Source organism: Phalacrocorax aristotelis, chromosome W, assembly GCF_949628215.1.
Source record: "Phalacrocorax aristotelis chromosome W, bGulAri2.1, whole genome shotgun sequence".
NCBI classification, from domain to species: Eukaryota; Metazoa; Chordata; class Aves; order Suliformes; family Phalacrocoracidae; genus Phalacrocorax; species Phalacrocorax aristotelis.
In genome coordinates, this window is record NC_134310.1 from 2033546 (window position 1) to 2052097 (window position 18552).

At 45.6% G+C, this 18552-nt stretch overlaps 2 protein-coding genes across 8 annotated transcripts; one reads left to right on the plus strand and one right to left on the minus strand.

Annotated features, from left to right (window-relative positions):
* The first annotated feature begins 83 nt into the window (after positions 1-83).
* Positions 84-7968, plus strand: STARD6 (StAR related lipid transfer domain containing 6). 5 transcript variants are annotated; one of them, XM_075077771.1, is made up of 7 exons: positions 84-152; positions 1149-1242; positions 1393-1442; positions 4466-4592; positions 5656-5773; positions 6855-6948; positions 7271-7968. In XM_075077771.1, the coding sequence occupies exons 2-7, from the start codon at positions 1153-1155 to the stop codon at positions 7422-7424; spliced, it is 633 nt and encodes a 210-aa protein (XP_074933872.1). In that variant the 5' UTR covers positions 84-152; positions 1149-1152; the 3' UTR covers positions 7425-7968. The 5 variants fall into 5 exon arrangements, with proteins under 5 accessions (XP_074933872.1, XP_074933875.1, XP_074933873.1 ...); XM_075077774.1 differs by having other exon boundaries at positions 105-152; positions 5656-5692; XM_075077772.1 differs by having other exon boundaries at positions 144-432.
* A 475-nt stretch (positions 7969-8443) lies between these two features.
* Positions 8444-18233, minus strand: POLI (DNA polymerase iota). Of its 3 annotated transcripts, none has more exons than XM_075077767.1 (10): positions 18009-18233; positions 17108-17230; positions 16256-16420; positions 15304-15456; positions 14070-14306; positions 13206-13384; positions 12843-12934; positions 11624-11757; positions 10403-10605; positions 8444-9385 (listed from the first exon to the last, which is right to left on the minus strand). In XM_075077767.1, the coding sequence occupies exons 1-10, from the start codon at positions 18133-18135 to the stop codon at positions 8561-8563; spliced, it is 2238 nt and encodes a 745-aa protein (XP_074933868.1). In that variant the 5' UTR covers positions 18136-18233; the 3' UTR covers positions 8444-8560. The 3 variants fall into 3 exon arrangements, with proteins under 3 accessions (XP_074933868.1, XP_074933869.1, XP_074933867.1); XM_075077768.1 differs by having other exon boundaries at positions 8444-9222; positions 17108-17233; XM_075077766.1 differs by having other exon boundaries at positions 17108-17233.
* Positions 18234-18552: the final 319 nt, after the last annotated feature.

Consider the following 18552-nt stretch of genomic DNA (forward strand, 5'->3'; position numbering starts at 1 on the left):
CGGGAATTGTAGTCGAAGCCGGGGAGGGGGAGCGGGCGCTGCCCTGACCGGGACTACATCTCCCGGCATGCACCGCGGCGGGTAGGCGGGCGGGAAGGCGGGGCGGGGCGGGGCGGGGCGGGGCGTGGGGCAGGTCGTTTCGTGTCGCTGAGGTGAGTGTGAGCTGCTGCTCTCGCCTGTGCTTCGCCATGCCCTGAGCCCCTCCTGGCGGGGCGGCCCGCCCGCCGCCTTCCCCGGGCCGCCGCCTCCGCGGGAGAGCGAGGAGTGGGGGGCTGCCGGGTGGGCTGTCCGCCGGCCCTGGGTGGGCCCCCTTCCTTTGGGGCGCAGGCTGGGCACCGGGCTCAGCCCCCTCGGCGTGTCACTGAGGGAGCCCAGAAAAAGTGTGTGCAGCCCGTTACATGGGATCAGCCCCGCAGAGGTTTAGGCAGGAAGGTAACTTTGTGTGAGGGGTTGGTCCAGAAGCGTTCGATGCTCTTGGCCTGGGAACCACGGTTAATGTGAGAAAGAGCTCCCTGGGAGATACTGGGTGTGCTGGGAGAGGTGGGGAGCTCCAGCCCTCAGGAGGTGTCAGCCCTGGGAAGGGCTGGGCGGCTCAGTAAGGGTGGCTTCTGCAACCTTTCTGCTAGAGCCAGGCCCCTCTCGCTTGCCAAAGAGTTTCCACAGTAGCACACCCTATAAAGGTTGTTGCATAAAGCTCTGATGTATGAAAAATCTCTCTTCAATTGTTTGAGCCTCATGTGGTTTAACTACACGAGTTGGCTCCAGGTGTAACGACTTCAGCAAATCGTGGCAGAATCAGAATCTCGGGTGAGAAACTCTGTAAGGAGGGGGAGTTTTAATGTGGAGTAACGATGGGTTTAACGTGGAGTGAATGGCGTGTCTCACTACATGCTGTAAGCCATTCTCAATATCCACACTGACGGCTACTTCTCAGTAGTCCAGACTGGAAGCCAGTTACAGAATTCTGTTTAAATAAAGACTGTCTTTTTCTGAAATTGAATATGATGAATAAAAAGTTTGTTTGATAGAAATCCTCAGTTAACATATACTGAAGCATGTGGGAAAAATATAGGAATGACCCCTGTGTGTTTTGCTCTTTAAGGAATGCTTTTACCATATACCAGCAGATTGCTTTTAAATCTTTACAGATAAATGGACTATAAGAAAATTACGGATGAAGTTTCAGAAAAAATTTTATCATACAGTCAAGACACTTCAGGATGGAGAGTGATAAAAGTTTCAGTAAGACAATATTAGTTAATATTGTTTATGAAATTATTTTTATTAAATACTTTTTGTTGCAAAAAGTGTTTAAAACTGTTTTCCTTTAAAAATTAGTTGACAACTCTTTATCAGCTGCTAAGTTTTTATTTTTCCTTTTTCTACCTTGAGAAAAATGTTACCGTTTCTTCAAAGCCTTCAAAAGAATATGCAGGAAATATGTAAGTACCTCCATTTTGACTGTCATTGTAATGAATAACGACACTTTTTTTGAACAGTGACACCCAAGATTGATGTGGAAAAGGGAACTGTGATCTATCCTCCATGAAAGTGTGAAGTTTAGTTTTGTTAGCTGGAGAGGACTTGTGCTGTAGTTACACTGGGTCAGCAGTAGGGCTGAAAATACAGGAGGTGGATTTCCTAAGCAATTTTCAAATGTACTGTGAAAATTAAATACTATAGCACTTATTAAAATGGAATAAGTAGATACGGGGTTACAGTTTTGGCCTGAAGTCAGTGACTCTTCCTGGTGGAATAGTCTATTCAAGGCATTGTATTTTACCAGCAGGGCCTCGCTTTTCACCCCTGTACACTTGTGAAACGACTGACACGCATGCATGCAGGTGTGCTTACGCTGTCACTCCACCATATCTGCCCTTTGTACCTTTTTCTTTCTGGCACCAGAAACAGAATTAACAGAGACCGAGAAGATCATATAATCTCTGGAGCAACAACCTCATCTGTCCTTCCGTGACCTGTCCTGTCCATCGCTCTTGAGCAATGAATTCTGTGTGCTGTTGTTAAGCAGTTAGATTTGGCCCAAAGGGTGGAGCTAGGCGAGGCCGACTAAGCTCATCTCACAGCTTGCTGTCACTGGTAGCCTTGCCTCTGCTCTTTACATTCCTTCTCTTCCCTGCCCCTCTCCTGGCTCTGCAATCCTGCTTCTCATTTGTGGTGGCCGGGGTGCTCACCTGATTGTTTGCCAAGCTGATTCAGCTCGTTAAACCAGAGGGGAGAGAAACAAATCTCACTGAAGTGAGCAGAAGTGGAGGAAAAGAGGATGCTTGCAAGGTGTCCTTAGCCTCTTTCTCTTATTATTAAAATGCCTAATGGGTATTTAATTAAATGCTAGTCTAGACAGATAGGCAGGAGAGAAAAAAAAAAAAGCATCTGATTCTCTTTTGTTCTCAATATGATGAGCTGTTTGTGATGAGTGATATTCTAAATCCAAAAGTCTTGCTTGGTTTTTTAATTACTTCTGGAGGTTTGAGCAAAGAAGGTATTTATTACAGAAGACAATGCTATATCACTAGTATTACAGAAGAATTACTCTATTATAAGGGAAAGTAGCTGCAATATTGCATTAGAATATGTTTAAAAGTACTGTTATCTTAATAAGAATTTGCGATGCTTTATATGTGGCATTATTACTGTATTTCAGATCTTACTTCAGTACAGGTGGATGGGAAGGAGTGAGAGTCTGGTTGCTTAGCATTCATAAGAACATGCCTGACTCTTTTTGTGTGGAGGAAAAAAGCTGTGCTATCTCCTCCGTGAGGCACGAAGCCATTTTCAGCTGTACTCGGATCTGTATATAGCATATCCTTTGCAGTGAGGAGAAGCATCATCGTGCTTTCTGCCATGTGGTACAGCGAGGCAGAATCCTTCCTTATTTCTGTATAAATCTTTGTTACGGGAACAAGCTGTGCTGGTCTTCTGTGAAGGGATAATAGCTGTTTCTAGGAGCCAAACTATTGCTGTTCCCATTGTCCGTTTGATGAATATTTATTAAGCGCGTGTCACAAATGCCAGTTTCTTTTTTAATTGGCAGGAGTATTAACAGTTTGCTTTACTTGCTGAAAGAAATCAGTATGGGATCTGGTAGCGAGAAGCCATAGAGATCCTTGCTTCACTCGGGTGAAATATTTTCAGCAGAGTTCAGGGAAGCATTAACGTGATTGTTCAAGGCTGAATAGGATTTTGTTTAGAATTATGTCACCTGAGCTCACGAAAGACAATGAGGTATGTATTTCAGCGTGGTCAGGTAGTGAGACTGGATTTGGTGATCCAAGCAGGCTTTACCAGGCTTGCTTCCTCTTTTTCCGGTGTTCCCAATAATCCACTGCAAAAACTGGAAATTGAGATTTTTCACAAGTGTGCCCTTTCTTTTATTCTAGCAACTGGGTCTTTCAGCAGCCTTGCCTAGAAGAAGTCCTCCTGATTAACAGCTGAGTTCAGGAGAGAAGATATTACAGGATGCAGGCAAGAGCTGCTTAGGAGATTCGTAAACACAAGTTCACAGGAGTTCTGGAACTAAAGGGTGTATCCAGATATTAATGGGCTGGTTTTAACTGGTCCTGGCACAGCTTACGTTCGCTGTTTTTGAGTAGGCATTTAAATGTTTTCCGTCACCATCGGACCTGCTGTAGTTAGTGGAGAAGCGAGTTTCTGGAGTAGTCGTGTACGCCCACGCTGCGCTCGCTCCACCAAGGCGACGAGCGTTGCTGCAGAGTGAAGAAACAGACCCGTGATTTTACAGGGCCTCGGTGTTTGGGTTTGACCTTGGCTATCTTTGCTCTTTCTGACTTACGCTCGTGCATCATCAGGGTCTGTAAATCTGATTTCATGTTTCTTCAACTGTTTGTGAGCACAGTCTCCTTTGAGCTCATCTCCTGTCACGCAGCATCCTTCACCTTTGCACTTAATCGCTCTCTGTGAGCGCTTGCTGTAGTGATTCACGGTTTCTCCAGGAACTAGGTGTGAGAACTGTCAGTACCAGTGAGCTGTTCCCAGCATTACAGGAGTTTTTTATTTCCTTGTGAGAGGCCGGCCCATCTTCCCCCCATGAACTTTCCCTTGAACGCCTCAAGAAGATAATGAACAGAAGTTAGAGAAGAGCCAGAATGCACTAGTTCATAAATCGGTGCCAAAATGCATTGAAAGTGCCTGTATAGAGAAAATAAATTAATAAATGGACTGCATATATTGAAATTAGCAGGTTCCTATCTAAAAGCTCACCAATAATTCCTTTCAAATATGGTGTCAAGAACGTAATGGTCTCAAAAATCAGTTACAGAATAATAGTCTTTAATATTCAAGCAGTAATAATCAAGTGCGATGACCCTCGTGTGCTTCACCTCATCATAGCCTGGCATCACCAACTGCTTGGTGCTTATTGTTGTCTCACTTATTTTTCCAATTCATAAATGTGAGTTCAATAACTGTGGTTTTCTTCACCATCTAGATACCGCGGAGAAGGGATAATTAAGGAAGTCCCTAGTAAAATTATTCCTTTTATGTATCTTCCTGAATATCGAAACAAATGGGACAAAGCACTACAATCTTACAAGCTGTTAGAAAGGATTGACCAGGTAATACGATAATCCAGTATAAAGATTTTTATTTTGGCTCTTTCTGCATGAATTGTGGGGATAAAAGACCTCTGCTGGGACGAAGGAAGCTCTCAACACGAAATGCGTTCAGGGTTGGGTAATACTTTTAAACCTTCTGCTTCTGTGAAATGGGTATGAAATGTGTTCCTCCCCTTAGGAGTTAAATATTTATTGTGAAATAAATGTCCTCAAGTGTGCCAAGAATTCGGTCCGGGGAAAACAACAGGAGGCTCCATCGAGAGCAGGGTGAGACACAAGGGCAACAAAATGTAGGGAAAGCTCCCCTCTCACGGTGAGCGTGGGTTACGCAGATTTTAAAAGAATCACCAAAGCCAAGGCAATTGAACTGATGCTGTGCTGGTGCTGTGAAATACCGTATGCTTTCAACACCAGGTGTTTGGGACTTTGTCCCAGCCACCGTGGAAACGCAGACCTCCGAATTCCTGCGAAGGGTATCGGTTCTGTGGTAGCCGGCTTTGATCTAACCACCTGAGAGAGATGGCCCTGTGTGATGGGGAGAGGCCTCAGAACCTATCGCACGCATATGAATGACTTGAGCGTATAAAAATACGCCCTAAACCTGGGCTGGAGGAAAAACTCCTTCCTTTTTTGTCTTCCCTGAGCCTCTGTCTTGCTCTCCTCTGCCCGGATCTGCTAGAGTTGCTCAGATGTTAGGGCGCCGTGGTGCATCCAACCCAATCTTTGTTTTTTTTTTTTTAAAACTGATTTAGTTTAACAGATTATACACCTTTATCCTAGAACACAACGTGCAACCTAGCGCGTGGGTTTTAATGTGAATAGGCGTTCTGGCTCCACTAAACATGCGGGTTTTGAGTTTTTCCACACAGAAACTACTCCTGCCTCACATCTAGGCCACAGGGAATGGCAGGGAATCCCTGCCCTGCATTCCTGAAGATCCCTCTCATGTTAATTGAGCCCTAATTTGGATATGAGAACTGTCAATCAACCCATAATGCTGCTTTACCGATTAAATCAAACTTAACTTCTTACGTATTAATGCAAAAATTACTTTTACTTGTAGGACACCGGTATATACCACAGTGTAACCCACAGTTACGGTATGGGACTGATTTCCTCGAGAGATTTTGTTGACCTGCTGCATGTTAAATCATACCCCGGCGATATGCTCACAACTAACTGTAAGTTGCACGTAACGAGCATGCTTTCCTGTCCTGGCTGTGTTCTGGAAACGCTGGAGCGAATGGCGGTGGTGTACGTGCTGCAGCCTGGTCGCAGCGTGGAGCGCCTCGCTCTGCCCGTGCTCTTACGGACGTTAACGGTCCCCTCCTACTTATCCCCAAAACAAAGCTGTGGTTGTTTTTTAAATCCTGAAACTATCAAAATAGATCTTCAATGGAAATACTGCGGTGTTTTGGCCTTCTATTATGCTTCTATTTGAAAAATTGAAAAAAATGTAGTAGTACGAGGAAGCCGCAACTTATTATTTTACTATATAAACTCTGTCTTTACTTAATAACGCTTTTCTGTACCTCGGTGGCTTCCTGACCAAATGCTACTTGCCTGATACGCTGTTCTTGGCGTGACGTTGCTAATTTGCTCTGTATTTGATCATCTTTGAGTTTGGCTCTGTGAACTTTTACGAAACCTAAAGTGATTAATCTCACAACTCTATGGCCAGCCAGGAAAATATCTCGCTGCCACTTCATTTCTGTGCTGAACTTTTTCCTTTGTGTGGATCTCAGTACGTAGCATAAACCAACATTTTTCATCTTGGAGCTTTACTGACCTATCGCTTTTTCCAAGCCATACTCTTAGAATACTTTTATTATGCAAAAGTAATGGATAACTAACCAAAATGTCCCCTCCTAACTACTGCTCTGCACGTGTGCAGCTGTTTCCTTGTCTTCTCTGCAACTGCATTTACTAATTAACGGCATTTTCTGACAAACTGACTTCTTTGTCCAGAACTAAGCCACACCTCAGTGCTCAGGGATGTGTAATCACATCTCAAGGATAATATTTTTGGCTATACCCACCCAAACATCTATAGGAACTTTAGCATGTATAAAATTACTTGCACAGTTACTTACTTGGGTGTTTTCCACAATGGAATTGCCAAATGTATCAGTGACCATATTGTGAGATCTTGTACTAGCCCAGAGTAGTTAGTTTGTTTTTAAAGGGTATTTTTGAGTCCTGTGATTGACACAGATAAACATAACGAATTTGGTTTCGTTTTCTGCGTGCGGCGACTTCCAGCTGTCAGCGTGGAATACTCCAGCTGCCCGCCGACTCCCTCTTGTGTCCGAGGCTATAACAATCCCTGCGGATACGTCTGCTCTCCTTTGCCCGAGTAAGTATTTAAAGCCCCCTTATATCAGCACCTTTAGCTACTCTGTTGTTTTCTCTATACAAAGCTTAAGATTTACTGAACCGCACTTTTTTTTTTCTTAATTTTACTTATTTTTACTCTGGGGAAACTTTCAAGTTGTGTGTGGGTCAGTTTTGTGCCTCAGGCTATCCTTTGAAACAACCAAAACTTATATATCCTCCCTTTTCGTATTAGTAATTTTAACAGAGATAAGACTAGAAATTGTAAGCATTTGTGCACCTCGGGAAGCTTCATAGCAAGAGTAACGAGTGCTAACAGAAGGATTTTGCTCCTTTCATCGCAGGAATCCAGAGCATTCTAAGCTAGTTGTATTTATTCAGCCAGAACTAGGAGGAATGCTCCCCTGTTCCGTGGTGGAGACAGCATTACCTACTACTCTCGTAAACTTAATCACCGAAACGAGAGCTGGACTGAAAGGCTTGAAAGACCGTAATTGAATGTAAGTGAAAAATAATAAGCGCTTAAGTCACGCGCATCTTTTACTTGGATTAATTTTTAAAGTAGATGATGTTTATTTTAATTGTGGTTTATGTGGAAACGCATAAAGCTTAACTGTTAAAATGGCGAATGCTGGTTTTCTCTGTCCTTGGGAATGATGCAAGACTTTACACTGAAGTGCCATCAAAGTACAGGATGTCGCTTTGAATGTAATCAGGTGATGTTTCGTAATATCTTTGCACTTTATATGCAGAGCATATATATAGACACACACGAGAATCTGGTGATATAAATTATAGCAACGTTAAAATACAGCAGTCAAATATTTTCCCATAGCTTTAAACACACTTTGATAAATTCTTACCTCGACTATGTACTCGACTGAACCAAGCAACCATCTTGTGTACTAGAGACTTTAAACATGTTTATTAAGTGTGCAAGTGTAATTAGCAACGATTTCCCTGGTTTGGAATTAAATATTTGAAGAAAAGCCTGATGAATTTGTATATAGCGTCTCATTAAAAGCTGCTCTTTATACATGGAGTTGTTTGTCGTTTTCTGAATCCCGAGCACTGAACCTAAACAATTTTTATATGGCGACTGCTTTCCAGCAACGAGCCGGTGATGTGATTCATTTGGAAGTGATGTTTCCCATCACCCCTTTGTGTTTTTAGTACCTCCAGCTATGCGTTAACTGCAGGAAACCGTGATGGCCACGTGCATAGCACCTTCCATCACAAACCACAGAAACCGTGGTGCAAATTAAAGAGTAGAGTGAAAATCGTTTTCCTCTTCTCTGCTCAATCCCCTCCCAAGCTGTTAGAAACAATTAACTGCACACGTGGTGTAACCTAAGGTAAAAAGTCCTTCCCCCCAGACAGCGTGTTAAGGTGTTCATAGCAAATACTATGTTTGCATACTATAGTATTTTTAAGACAACTAAAAATTCATCAGATAAATGTCAATTTGTAAAACAGAAAAGTAAGACTAATTACTAAAGCAGAGTCAGCAGCAGGTCTTACATAAAAAGTCATCAAAAAATATTTTTAATAATCACATCTTTACTATTTACAGTAAACCAACTAAAGTGCCTTCAAGTGCTGATTCTTACAGTGTCGCTGTTACGAAAAATGTTTCACTGTGGTTTAAAATACCTCAGCAAACTGTTAGACTGCGATAGAGACGGTGCTGTGCTCCTCCTCCCTTTGTTCGTTTTGGGCTTGTCAGGGGGTTTATCCGCAGAAGCCTTGGACGCTGGTCCCTGATTCCTCCACTCAGCTAGTAGTTCTTCTTGCACATCTGCAGGTAGTTCATAAAAAGTCTTTGTGTCAACGTGAGGAGGAAATACAGTTCCTCCTTGCCTACTGCAGGTTTCGTCCTCAGAAGTTGTTTCAAAGGCCCGCTTATCTTTGTCCAAGACTGGGACATGCGCAACAGTTTGGCCGGCTCCGGCTCCCGGAGACAACAGATCTCTCCCTCTGAAGTTCAGAGGGTCAACAGCTTGTTTTTCCATCCTGCTGCTTGTCGGCACGCTTCTGGGACACTCAGGAGAACAAACGGCCCTGGAGCCGTGGGCCAGAACGGCTGCCAATCCGTGAGCTGACGTGAGATGCGTGCTGCGCCCTGCAGAGCACCTGCCGCTGCTTGCTCCCTTCGAATGTGGGGAAGCGCCCTGTCCCTCTTCTGCAGAACACCCTGACGGCTGACCCGGAACACTCGCAGTAGGGACTGCTTCTGGTTTTTCAGATATAATTTCTTTTTGAATATCTTGTGGAAGCTCCCTGAAGACTTCCTGGTCTATATCACCAAAAGGCAAATGAAACGGGCAGTCAGGAATTCCTGCTTCTTTTATATTGCTTTTTTCTCCCTCTGAAAGTTTCCTAGCTTTTGTAGTTCCAGTTCTGTTGCAATTCTGGTTCTGAGAAGCACTTCCCTCACCTTGTGAGACATCTTCCACCTCCTGTGGCAAAAAAACCCGTATGTAAGAGCCTGAGCATGTTCTGTGTAATCCACTAGTCACCAAGCACTGTTTTATTAACAGTGGGTTCTTCAAATTATTCCTTAACAGACAGTTATTTTTTCTTTCTTATGATCGGTAGTGGATTTTTAAATCTTATTTTCAGAGACCTTAAAAAGTACATACACGTAGGAATCTTTTTCTCATTTTCAAGTAGCAAATACCTTAAAGTTACATTTTATTGCTTTGAAACTCTGTGGAGCTTTAGAAGACACGGTACGATGTTATCCCTCATATTCCTGAGCAGCTGAGAAACGGGCAAGTTTATCAGTGTGCAAAATTGCAAAGTTTTTCTGTCAGCATCTTGTGGAAATACCTCGCGGTGCCTCCCCAGGCAGCTCCCATGCTGTCTGGCACGTGCAGCTGGGAGGTAGAGTCATCCAGCTCTGAGCGGGAGTGAGAAGCTAGTGCTAGGGGCCAATACAGAATTAACCTTTAATTTCTAGTCTGAACAGGGCGACTTGAGAATGCCCAGGAAGGGAAATAACCACTGTGAAAGCAGCTCTGTAAAAGCAGCACCGTAAATGATAAGCAACTTTAAGGAGATTTTAGTCCAAGGTAAAACGCTTCAGTATGACAAAATCTGAGCCGAGTGGCTTGTTGTTCCACAAATGCTAAATAAAGGGCAGATCTTACTGGAATGAACAGCCAAATTTGGCAGTTATTTTTTAGAAGACAAGTTTGGATTTCTCCCTTAGTGAATTCTGGTCAAGAGGCTCAATAACCTAGCTGGCTGTCCCATTCAAGGCAGTATTCAGCCTCTTTTAAGCAGTCTACCTACTGAAAGCAAGCAAAGAAGCAACACCTGGGCAGAAGACTCCAAATAAATCTTCATTTTTACCAGGTGAGTAAAACTTACCATCCTAAAAATTCCAAAGCAGTTAAGGTTTAAATCTACAGACACAGAAATATCCCAGAACTTCCTTATCTGCAGGTGGTTTTTGGTATCTGCCGGCTTACCCGGACACGTTTCCCGGAGCCGGATGGTGGTGACATCTGCTTTAGATAGAAACCAATTGATCCTTTCTTGCTGCTAGGAAGATCTTTGAGGTTGGAGAAGCAGATGCTCAAAAGGGTAAGATGAAACGGTAGATCTACATCTATCATCTTTCGAAAGAGTTTCATCAGTATATCAACCAGTGGGGACAGAACGTTGCTGCTTTCTAAAAGGAAGAAGGTTGAAAAAAAGCGATGTGTATAACCAAGAGTAACTGACTGACGTAAATAGCAAAGTACAAAGGCAACCACTGCCAAAGGCTTCCAAAATAATCAGTCAATATAGTGGTTAAGATGCTCATCCTGCCCTCTCAGGTATGTTCTGAACTAACTAACAGACTTTTGTTTTCCCCCCTCCAGTAAAAACGCTTCATTTCATACCTGTGAAGATTACCTTAAGCATGTACTTAGGTTAGAAAAGAATCGCAGAATACAAGCCAAGCTAAACAGATCTGAAAAATGATCAAATTCTAGCAAAAAGGGCCTTTACGGGGCCAGGTGGGTAGAGAGCATTCCCCCGGCCCTGGTGATAACAGCGTGGTTTAGAGGAGTTTGCCTGACTCTGTGAGCTGACTCCTCCCCCGGCGGAGAAGCCCTGTAGCAATTCTGAAGTGAGAAGCTACACGGGTTTTCAGTAGCTTCTCTAGGGCTGAGAGAAGGAATTGGGGAACTGAAGGCAGGGAGCAGTGATCCTGCGTGCTGACGCAGCCGCAGGTTCAGCTTTATCTCCTCACCTGAACGAAGTGTCAAACGAACCGCAGTTGCTGGTGGAAAGCTTAAGTCAGAAAAGGGTGAGAGCGCCTTTATGCTATTAGTTTTCAGGGGTACATCAAAAAGGTGTTTTATTACATAAAAACCCTGAGAACCTTATTTCAAATCCGTAACAGAGAAGAACAGATTATTAATCTGGGAAGCAGCCCCCAGTCGCGCTTTCACACGTAAGGAAATTTCCTGCCTGGAATCCAGCCGGCCTGGATGAAAACACGGTGGTAACACAGAAGTTATTCCGACAGTGAGGTTCTATATGTTTTAGCATCTCTCATCAAGGTACATCCATGACAAGTAATGGAAAATTTTCCAAATATTAAGGGAAGGAAGTATTATTGCGCACTAAGTAACTGAATTTTACAGAGAAGTCAGGTAGTATCGGCGCAAAGTCGATACTTTCAGGAATTCTAAGCTTACCTTTCCCAAACCTCTGGATGAGGTGAGGTGGAATGGGGCACTGACGGCTTTCCCGATTAAGCCATCTCTCGGTGGAGGAGAACTGGCGTATGGTCAGCCTTAGCGTGTGCGGTTGTCGTCCGTCTTTGTGTATTCTACGGAACAGTAACGTGCACAAAACAATAAGCATTACTACGAGTGGTTTTCAGAGGGTCTGAGGAAACTGTCGCAGCATCTAGGTTACAAAGTCGCTTAAATGAAGGGTTACGGATCCCTCCCAACTTCTGGCTTCACTCCACCGATCATACAGGGAACTTTGGGTCCCTGCTGGTCCCCTTAATTACCCGTAAGTTGGAAATTCAATGCAACGTCAATACTGTCCCCAAGAGCCTTCAGTGAATATGACTATTAAGTGGGTCGGTCTGCAATAGTACCGCGTTTCAATATTTAATATATTGAAAGTAATATAGTCTTTGCGGTTATACCCTGTACGTTCCTCAGTTTTAGCTCTTCTTTCTGCTTGTCAAGGAAACATCCCCACTTGAGCATGTGATTGTGCATCTGAGATGCACCGTTCAGTGCTATGAGGATATTACTCCTTTTTGTTAATTATATAGTCATGGGATAGAAAGGGAGGACAGCAAAATCACAGCAGCCAAGACACTGAGTAAAGGCATCCTCGTGCTGTGCTGGTGTTTTGGTCTAGTATCTTGGGTTTGGATGCTGCCTGGATTCGCAGGGCAAGGGAAGGAGGAAGAAAGGAAATTGTTCTTTCAGACAGACAGAAGAAGCTGTGGAACAGGAGATGAGCACAGATGGTGATAACCAAGAGTTGGAAAGTAGAAGTTGTCACTTATGGAAAGAGAAAGAAAACTGAGGGTCCTTCACAGAGATAAATGCACTAAATACTGCGACGCACAACTGAAGCCACAGAAAGCGATCAGCAAATGGAAGGTGCCAGGGTCTTTATCGGAGAAGCTGCAGCAGAATGGAAGGGCTGGCAGCCAGCCTGGGGCAGGAGGAAAGCTGGGGGCGGGAGCAAAGCGGGGCAATACAGCAGGACAGTCCCTGAACTGAGGAAAAAAAGACCAGAAGGGAAGTTGGAGGGGCAGGTGCTGTCCCTAGACGTGGCATTTGGCGGAGAGAAGAAACGCAGAGTATGAGACAAACCTAACGGATGCTCCAAGTCCCTTCAGGTCACACTTTCAGTCATGAAAAAGAGTTACTGAAGGAGAGTCACCTGTCTAATAGGTTAGGAAGCAGTTCTTCAATTTTCTCTTTAACTTCTACTTCTGATGAACACTTCTTAAAGGAGTCTTCATCACTAAAGGACTAAATAAAACCCACATTAGTTCTCTCAGTGTTATGTTTACTTTAAAATTCTGAGGAGGAAAAAAAGTATCACAGTTAATTCTACATACTTAACACCAAGCTATCTTTGGCACTCAGAGCTCAGCTGAATTTTGGGAGAATTACAGGTTAATTTGGGTTGTACCAAAGAATACATACAAAAATGCATCATTTTGGTTCGTCCAGCAAAGCTGGATAAAACTAAAAGCCATTTTTTTCCTCTTTATAAAACACTTCAGAATGATACTTGTACCTGAGGAGGGCCTGATGGAATGACGGGGGAGTCGTCTTCCCCGTAGCTGAGTTTTTGGATACGCTGAGCAACAGAAACACCCAGTTCCTTCTCTAACACAGCAGGTGGAAACGCTTGGAGATCACACACGCTCCTAACGCCCAGCGCCTCGAGCCGCTTGGTCATTTTGTAGCCGATGCCTAAACAAAACGTGTATGAAAAGCACACAGAAAAGTGAAAAAAATATACGTATATATTAAAAAATGCCCACCCACATACTGATAATTATTTTCGCTACTGCAACGAGGCTTTTTAGTGATATTTTTGCTGAGTTTCCATTCAAGTTTTAGAATCTGCCATTAGAAAAGCTGTCCTGGGACACAGCAAGGGGCTGCCTGAGCCTGCATCGATGCTTCCTGGCCAACAGCTCAGTGTCACAGCTGGATAATTAGGAAAATCACCTCCTCAGAGTATTGTCAGGCTCCAACAGGCTGTTTTAATAACTGTCAATACGTTTCCAATCAGCAATTTTGAAGAAGCTTGTGGTTGATACTAGGCTTGAAATACAATGTTTGGGCTTCACTAAAAATTAACTGAGATTTTAGGATTTTTGAAGGTATCTCGTGAAGCGCTGCAGCACGTTGACGTCACAACCGGAAACTGAAGGAAACCAAAGTCCTGTCCTTCCTTCTGCTGAACAAAATTCAAACAGCTTATGAAAAAAAGAAAAGCAAGCCCCCTAACCACACATCTGCACACCCCGCTGCCTGCGCACGAGGACTAGATTTTAAAATTATTTCAGCTCTAATTTTTTCAGTATATTTTTTTTATTGTCTGAAGAATTGCCAACACGCTCTCCATCTATGCTCATAGCACCGAGCTTACCAGGCACTTTTTGGATGCGATCAAGGCTGCGCATTAGATCTTGACAGCTTTCAGGCAGAAGAACCGTTTGCTGATTTGGTTTGAAGGTCCCAGATACTAGTTTAGACAGTAATTTGTTAGAGGCCACTCCTGCACAGCCTGTGAGGCCCAGTCTCGCATACACGGCTTCCCTGAACTCCTCCGCAACCTGAGACCCGATAACTAGCCTCGCGTGTGTTGTATCATGCAGATTGATAGCTGCAAAAGAAAAAGGAAGGAGCGTTCAGTATGGGAACAGTCACCTAGTGCGGTAATTCTCTAGATTTAGGTGTTTTTTACATCGCATTAAAGCAGTACAAGGATGTGTGGCCTCACGGGGCAAGCGGTATTGCCGTGGTTTCTGTATCCAGGTTTAAACTCACTCCTATCTCCCAGAAACCCTGGTAAAAGGGAGACCGCTGCTGTCCAAAACCAGGGGTATGCTGCCCAGGCAGCGAAATGCTTAGGGACTATTTTAAATATAATATACAATATGTTAAGAGGTGTCAGAGAAAAGTCTTAAATCTCCCAGATTCTTGTGCCAACGTAACCGAAGGAGAGATTCCCAAATCTTTAATTTAGAGAGCTGCCTGGCTGCTGAGCCTTTATTACTCACACAGAAATGCCAAATGAGGAGAAGGAGTGTTCAGGCATTTCCCTCCTCTCCAAACCGTACCCAAAGCCATCGCAACAGCTCAAAGTCCAGGGAAAAACCAAATGCTTTCCCTCGTAGTGCGTGAAATGAGTATCAGGGCATAGCTACTGCCTTCACGTCTGACGAGGTACAAAGCAGCTCAGCTGGCTGCTTCAGTCTCAGTAAGGCTCGACCTAATGCCTATAGCAAAAGTTTACTATGGTTTTTGGGTTTTATTCGTTTAAAAACTCATTCAATCTTGCCAGTTGACAACAACAGTCAAGCTGAAACAAAATTCCATGTCTTACTACAGTAAAAGTAGTTTAAAGAAAGAAAAGACAATGCAAATCTGTTGCCCCACACCAGCAGCATCGTGTCACAGAGATTTATCGTTTGCACAATCTAACCGGAACGCTGATTCGCGTCAGTGGTACGGGTACTCTCGCATACAGAAGCCAGGCACAGAGCAGGACAAGGTTCCAGCCGTTCAGCTCTGGACCACACTCCGAAGCAGACGCATACTTTGTACTCAACTTCACAAACGTTTACCCTATTTTTCAACACGAAGAAGGTTTCACTCGCCTCGGTGGTTGTACACGTGGCCAGACACGCAGGCTCCAGAACATCCACTTCCCTGTAGCTGCTTTAGCCTTTTCTCTACGATCTCTGTGATATCCACAAAATTTTCATCGAACCCAAGCCTTTCCACCAGCGGACAAAATTCCCCCAACAACTCTAGGAGGAAAAGATAGCCAAGGATAATATGCGCACAACTAATAACGTGAGGTTTTTGCGTCTGCAGCAAACCACAGCCCACGGATTCAAGCAGGATGCCTACGTGGACAGAAACCCTGTTCCCTTCCAGATAAAACAATAAGGCACTTATTTTAGCGAACGTGAAGAGGAGGAATGTTTCTTCATCCCACCACTACCTCTCTCATCTGCTTTTCTTCTCCCCGGACCTCTTCTTTCTTTCGTCATTTCTTTTTGAAATCATAGTTCTTAACCTCTGCGGGACTGTCTCCTACAGAAATCTGTTTCCCAGCTAGGCAGCCTTTCACTTTTACCTTACTACTATTTCACCTGCTACCACTGCGAAAGATAAAAGCAGTAACCAGTGACAACGCTGGCATATCATTTAATTAAGAGGTACTGGAGAAGTTTACCCACTTGAAGGCTTCAGCATTCTGTCCTCCATGGCTTCACAAATGGAAACAGATTACTGCAGTCAGTATTTAAAGAAGAAAAATGGTTCTGAAAGAACTATGTGGGCATAATCCTACCACAGCACGCAGGTCCCATGGAACATCGGCAGGATACATTTGTAGCGCCCGACCCAGGCTGCAACCAAGCCTAATAGCTTGTTCTATGAAATACTGATATACGACTCGGTATTATCGCCACGGTATGAGCCTCGTTCTTATAAGAACTTTTAGAGGAGGAAAATGCCATGCACTACTGCACGCGTGTGCATGAGCACACCGAGTTTAACAGAAAGCGTTTGTCCTCTACTGAAAAATAGTTGATTTTGTACCTGTAACCTTGTACGACATTTCCCTGTACGGCGTTAGATCTTCCCCATTAACCAGGATCAGCTGAGGACACTTCTCTTTAGCATCCTTGACGGACATCAGTTTCTTAACTCCACATTTTCTGGCTTCATAGTTACAGGTAACGACGATGTATTTCTGTTGCACGCCTGAAAATAAAGGTGAAATGCTTTACAAAGTTTAGGTTTCTTGGAAGCCCACAGTACTTTCACACCGCTGCGAAGACTGCGAAGCACGGGCTTCCATCAGAATGTAACACCACGGAACAGGCGAGCAAACCAACGCAACGGTCTTATTTTACAAGACTATGAGGACAGAGCTCTCGATCGCTGGTCAGCAAGAACATTTTAAAACCTAGATATTTTTCCCGTTGTAATACCGCTCTTAATTTTGGGCCCTTCCAGGCAATCTCACCTGTGGAAGTGCTCTTTATGTAACCTGTCATTTGATGATATACTTTCTCCACCGATCACAGACACTACTGACTGCCTTGCACTCGTTCTCAACCTCTGAGTGGAATAAAGCATGCTTTAAGCATGACTGTGTCAAAAGGTTCAGGCCTCTCTATTCCCACGTACGTAAAAAACCAGCTCCAATCCCCAGAGCTGCTCAGACACGTCGGCAAGCGCCTCTACTTGCGCTCAAGAGGATTTATTAATCTCGCAGTCACAGCTATGCGGAGTCTAGACTACACCTTGCTCACTCTGGACGCGGTGACGGCTCCGGTGCGACTGCCCGTATCTCACCACGCAGGCGTGGCCGTAGTTTATTCACGTCCTTACTTTCTTCTGCCTGAGTACACATAATCCCCAAATTAACGGCAAAGCAACTCGTACCTAAAGGCTTGTCTCTTAAGGCAGGATTACGGATCATTTCTACTTGTGCATAAAAGCAGTCCAAGTCAACGTGCACAACCACCCTGCACGCGGCGCTTCTCGCTGATACAGGCTTGCTGCGGCCTGCTGTGGGGAAAGTAAGTGAACAGATTAAAAACCCCTCGCCGCCTTACATGCGATGTAACATTTTTTTCTTTACTTAATCCACACTAATAAACAGATATTACAAGAAGAATATGTAACATTTGTGAGTTTTATACTAATTCTGCCTTAATTCTGGGATTACTTATGAGCTTAAGTCATGCAGAGCAACTTGGCTTACGACTGAACGCTCCCGTTTTCGGAGTTGTTTTTCACCGAACCATTTTAGAGCGTTGCTTTACTGATACAATATCCTTTCACAGGGGAACACTGAAACTTCTTTTTAATGTCTTTCTCTAAGATAACCTGACTTTAACTCCGCTAAGATGGGTCTATCGGACAGCCGCCTTGCCCAGGGGCGGCCAAGGAAGATGGTAAATCACTATCCCAAAAAACAGCAAACCCTGCTATGAAAACAAGCCTGGTGAGTTAAAAAAAAAGCAGAAGAAATTTTTTTTAAAAGGCTTTTATTTCGCCAAGCTGAGAACAGCCCCAGTTAGTTGCTACCGTCCGAATGAAGCCCCGGCCTGTTTCTGTACGCTGTCCTGGGGGGCGGCAGCGCCTGCCGGGGCTCTCACGGCGCTGCCGCTTCCCTCGGCGGGCAGGGACGCGCCCGGGCTCGGAGCTCCCAACCCCGCACCTCCTGCCCTCGCCCCCCGCGGGGCCCCGCTCCGCCCGCCTCCCCCCACGCGTGTGCCCGGGCCGCGGAGCGCTGCCCCCCTCAGCCGCCGCCGCTCCCCTCAGCCGCCATTGCTCTCACGCGGGGCGGGCGGAGCGCTCCCGCCGCCGCCCGGCTGCGGGCGAAGCCAGTCCTCCTCCTCCTCCTCCTCCTCCTCCTGCTGCTGCTGCTGCTGGTGGCGCTCCGTGGGCGGCGGGAAGGGCTCCATGCCGCCTCAGGGCTGACTCATCCGCCGCCCCGCAGCCGCACCCTGCAACCGCCGCCGCCGGCGGGGACGGCCGGGCTCCCGCGGCCGCCTGCGCCCTTCGCGCCCGCCCCGCCGAGGGGGCGGCCGGGCCCCGCCGCGCCGCGCAGGTCCTAGCGCCGCGGCGGCAGGGGCGGGGGGCGGGCCGGGGCCGGGGCTTCGGCGGGCGCCCCGAGGCGGCGAAGCCGCCGAGCCTGGCCCCTGCCCCCTGCGGGACCCCCGCGGGGGGGGGCGGCCGGCTCTGGGGGCACACGGGGAGGCTGTGCCGTGCGCTGTGCCGTGCGCTGTGCCGTGCACCCCGCCGCGGTTCCCTTCGGGGACTGCCGGGAGACCGGGGGGCGAAGCCAGCCCGAGCTCTGCGGTGGAGCCCGGTGAGGGGAA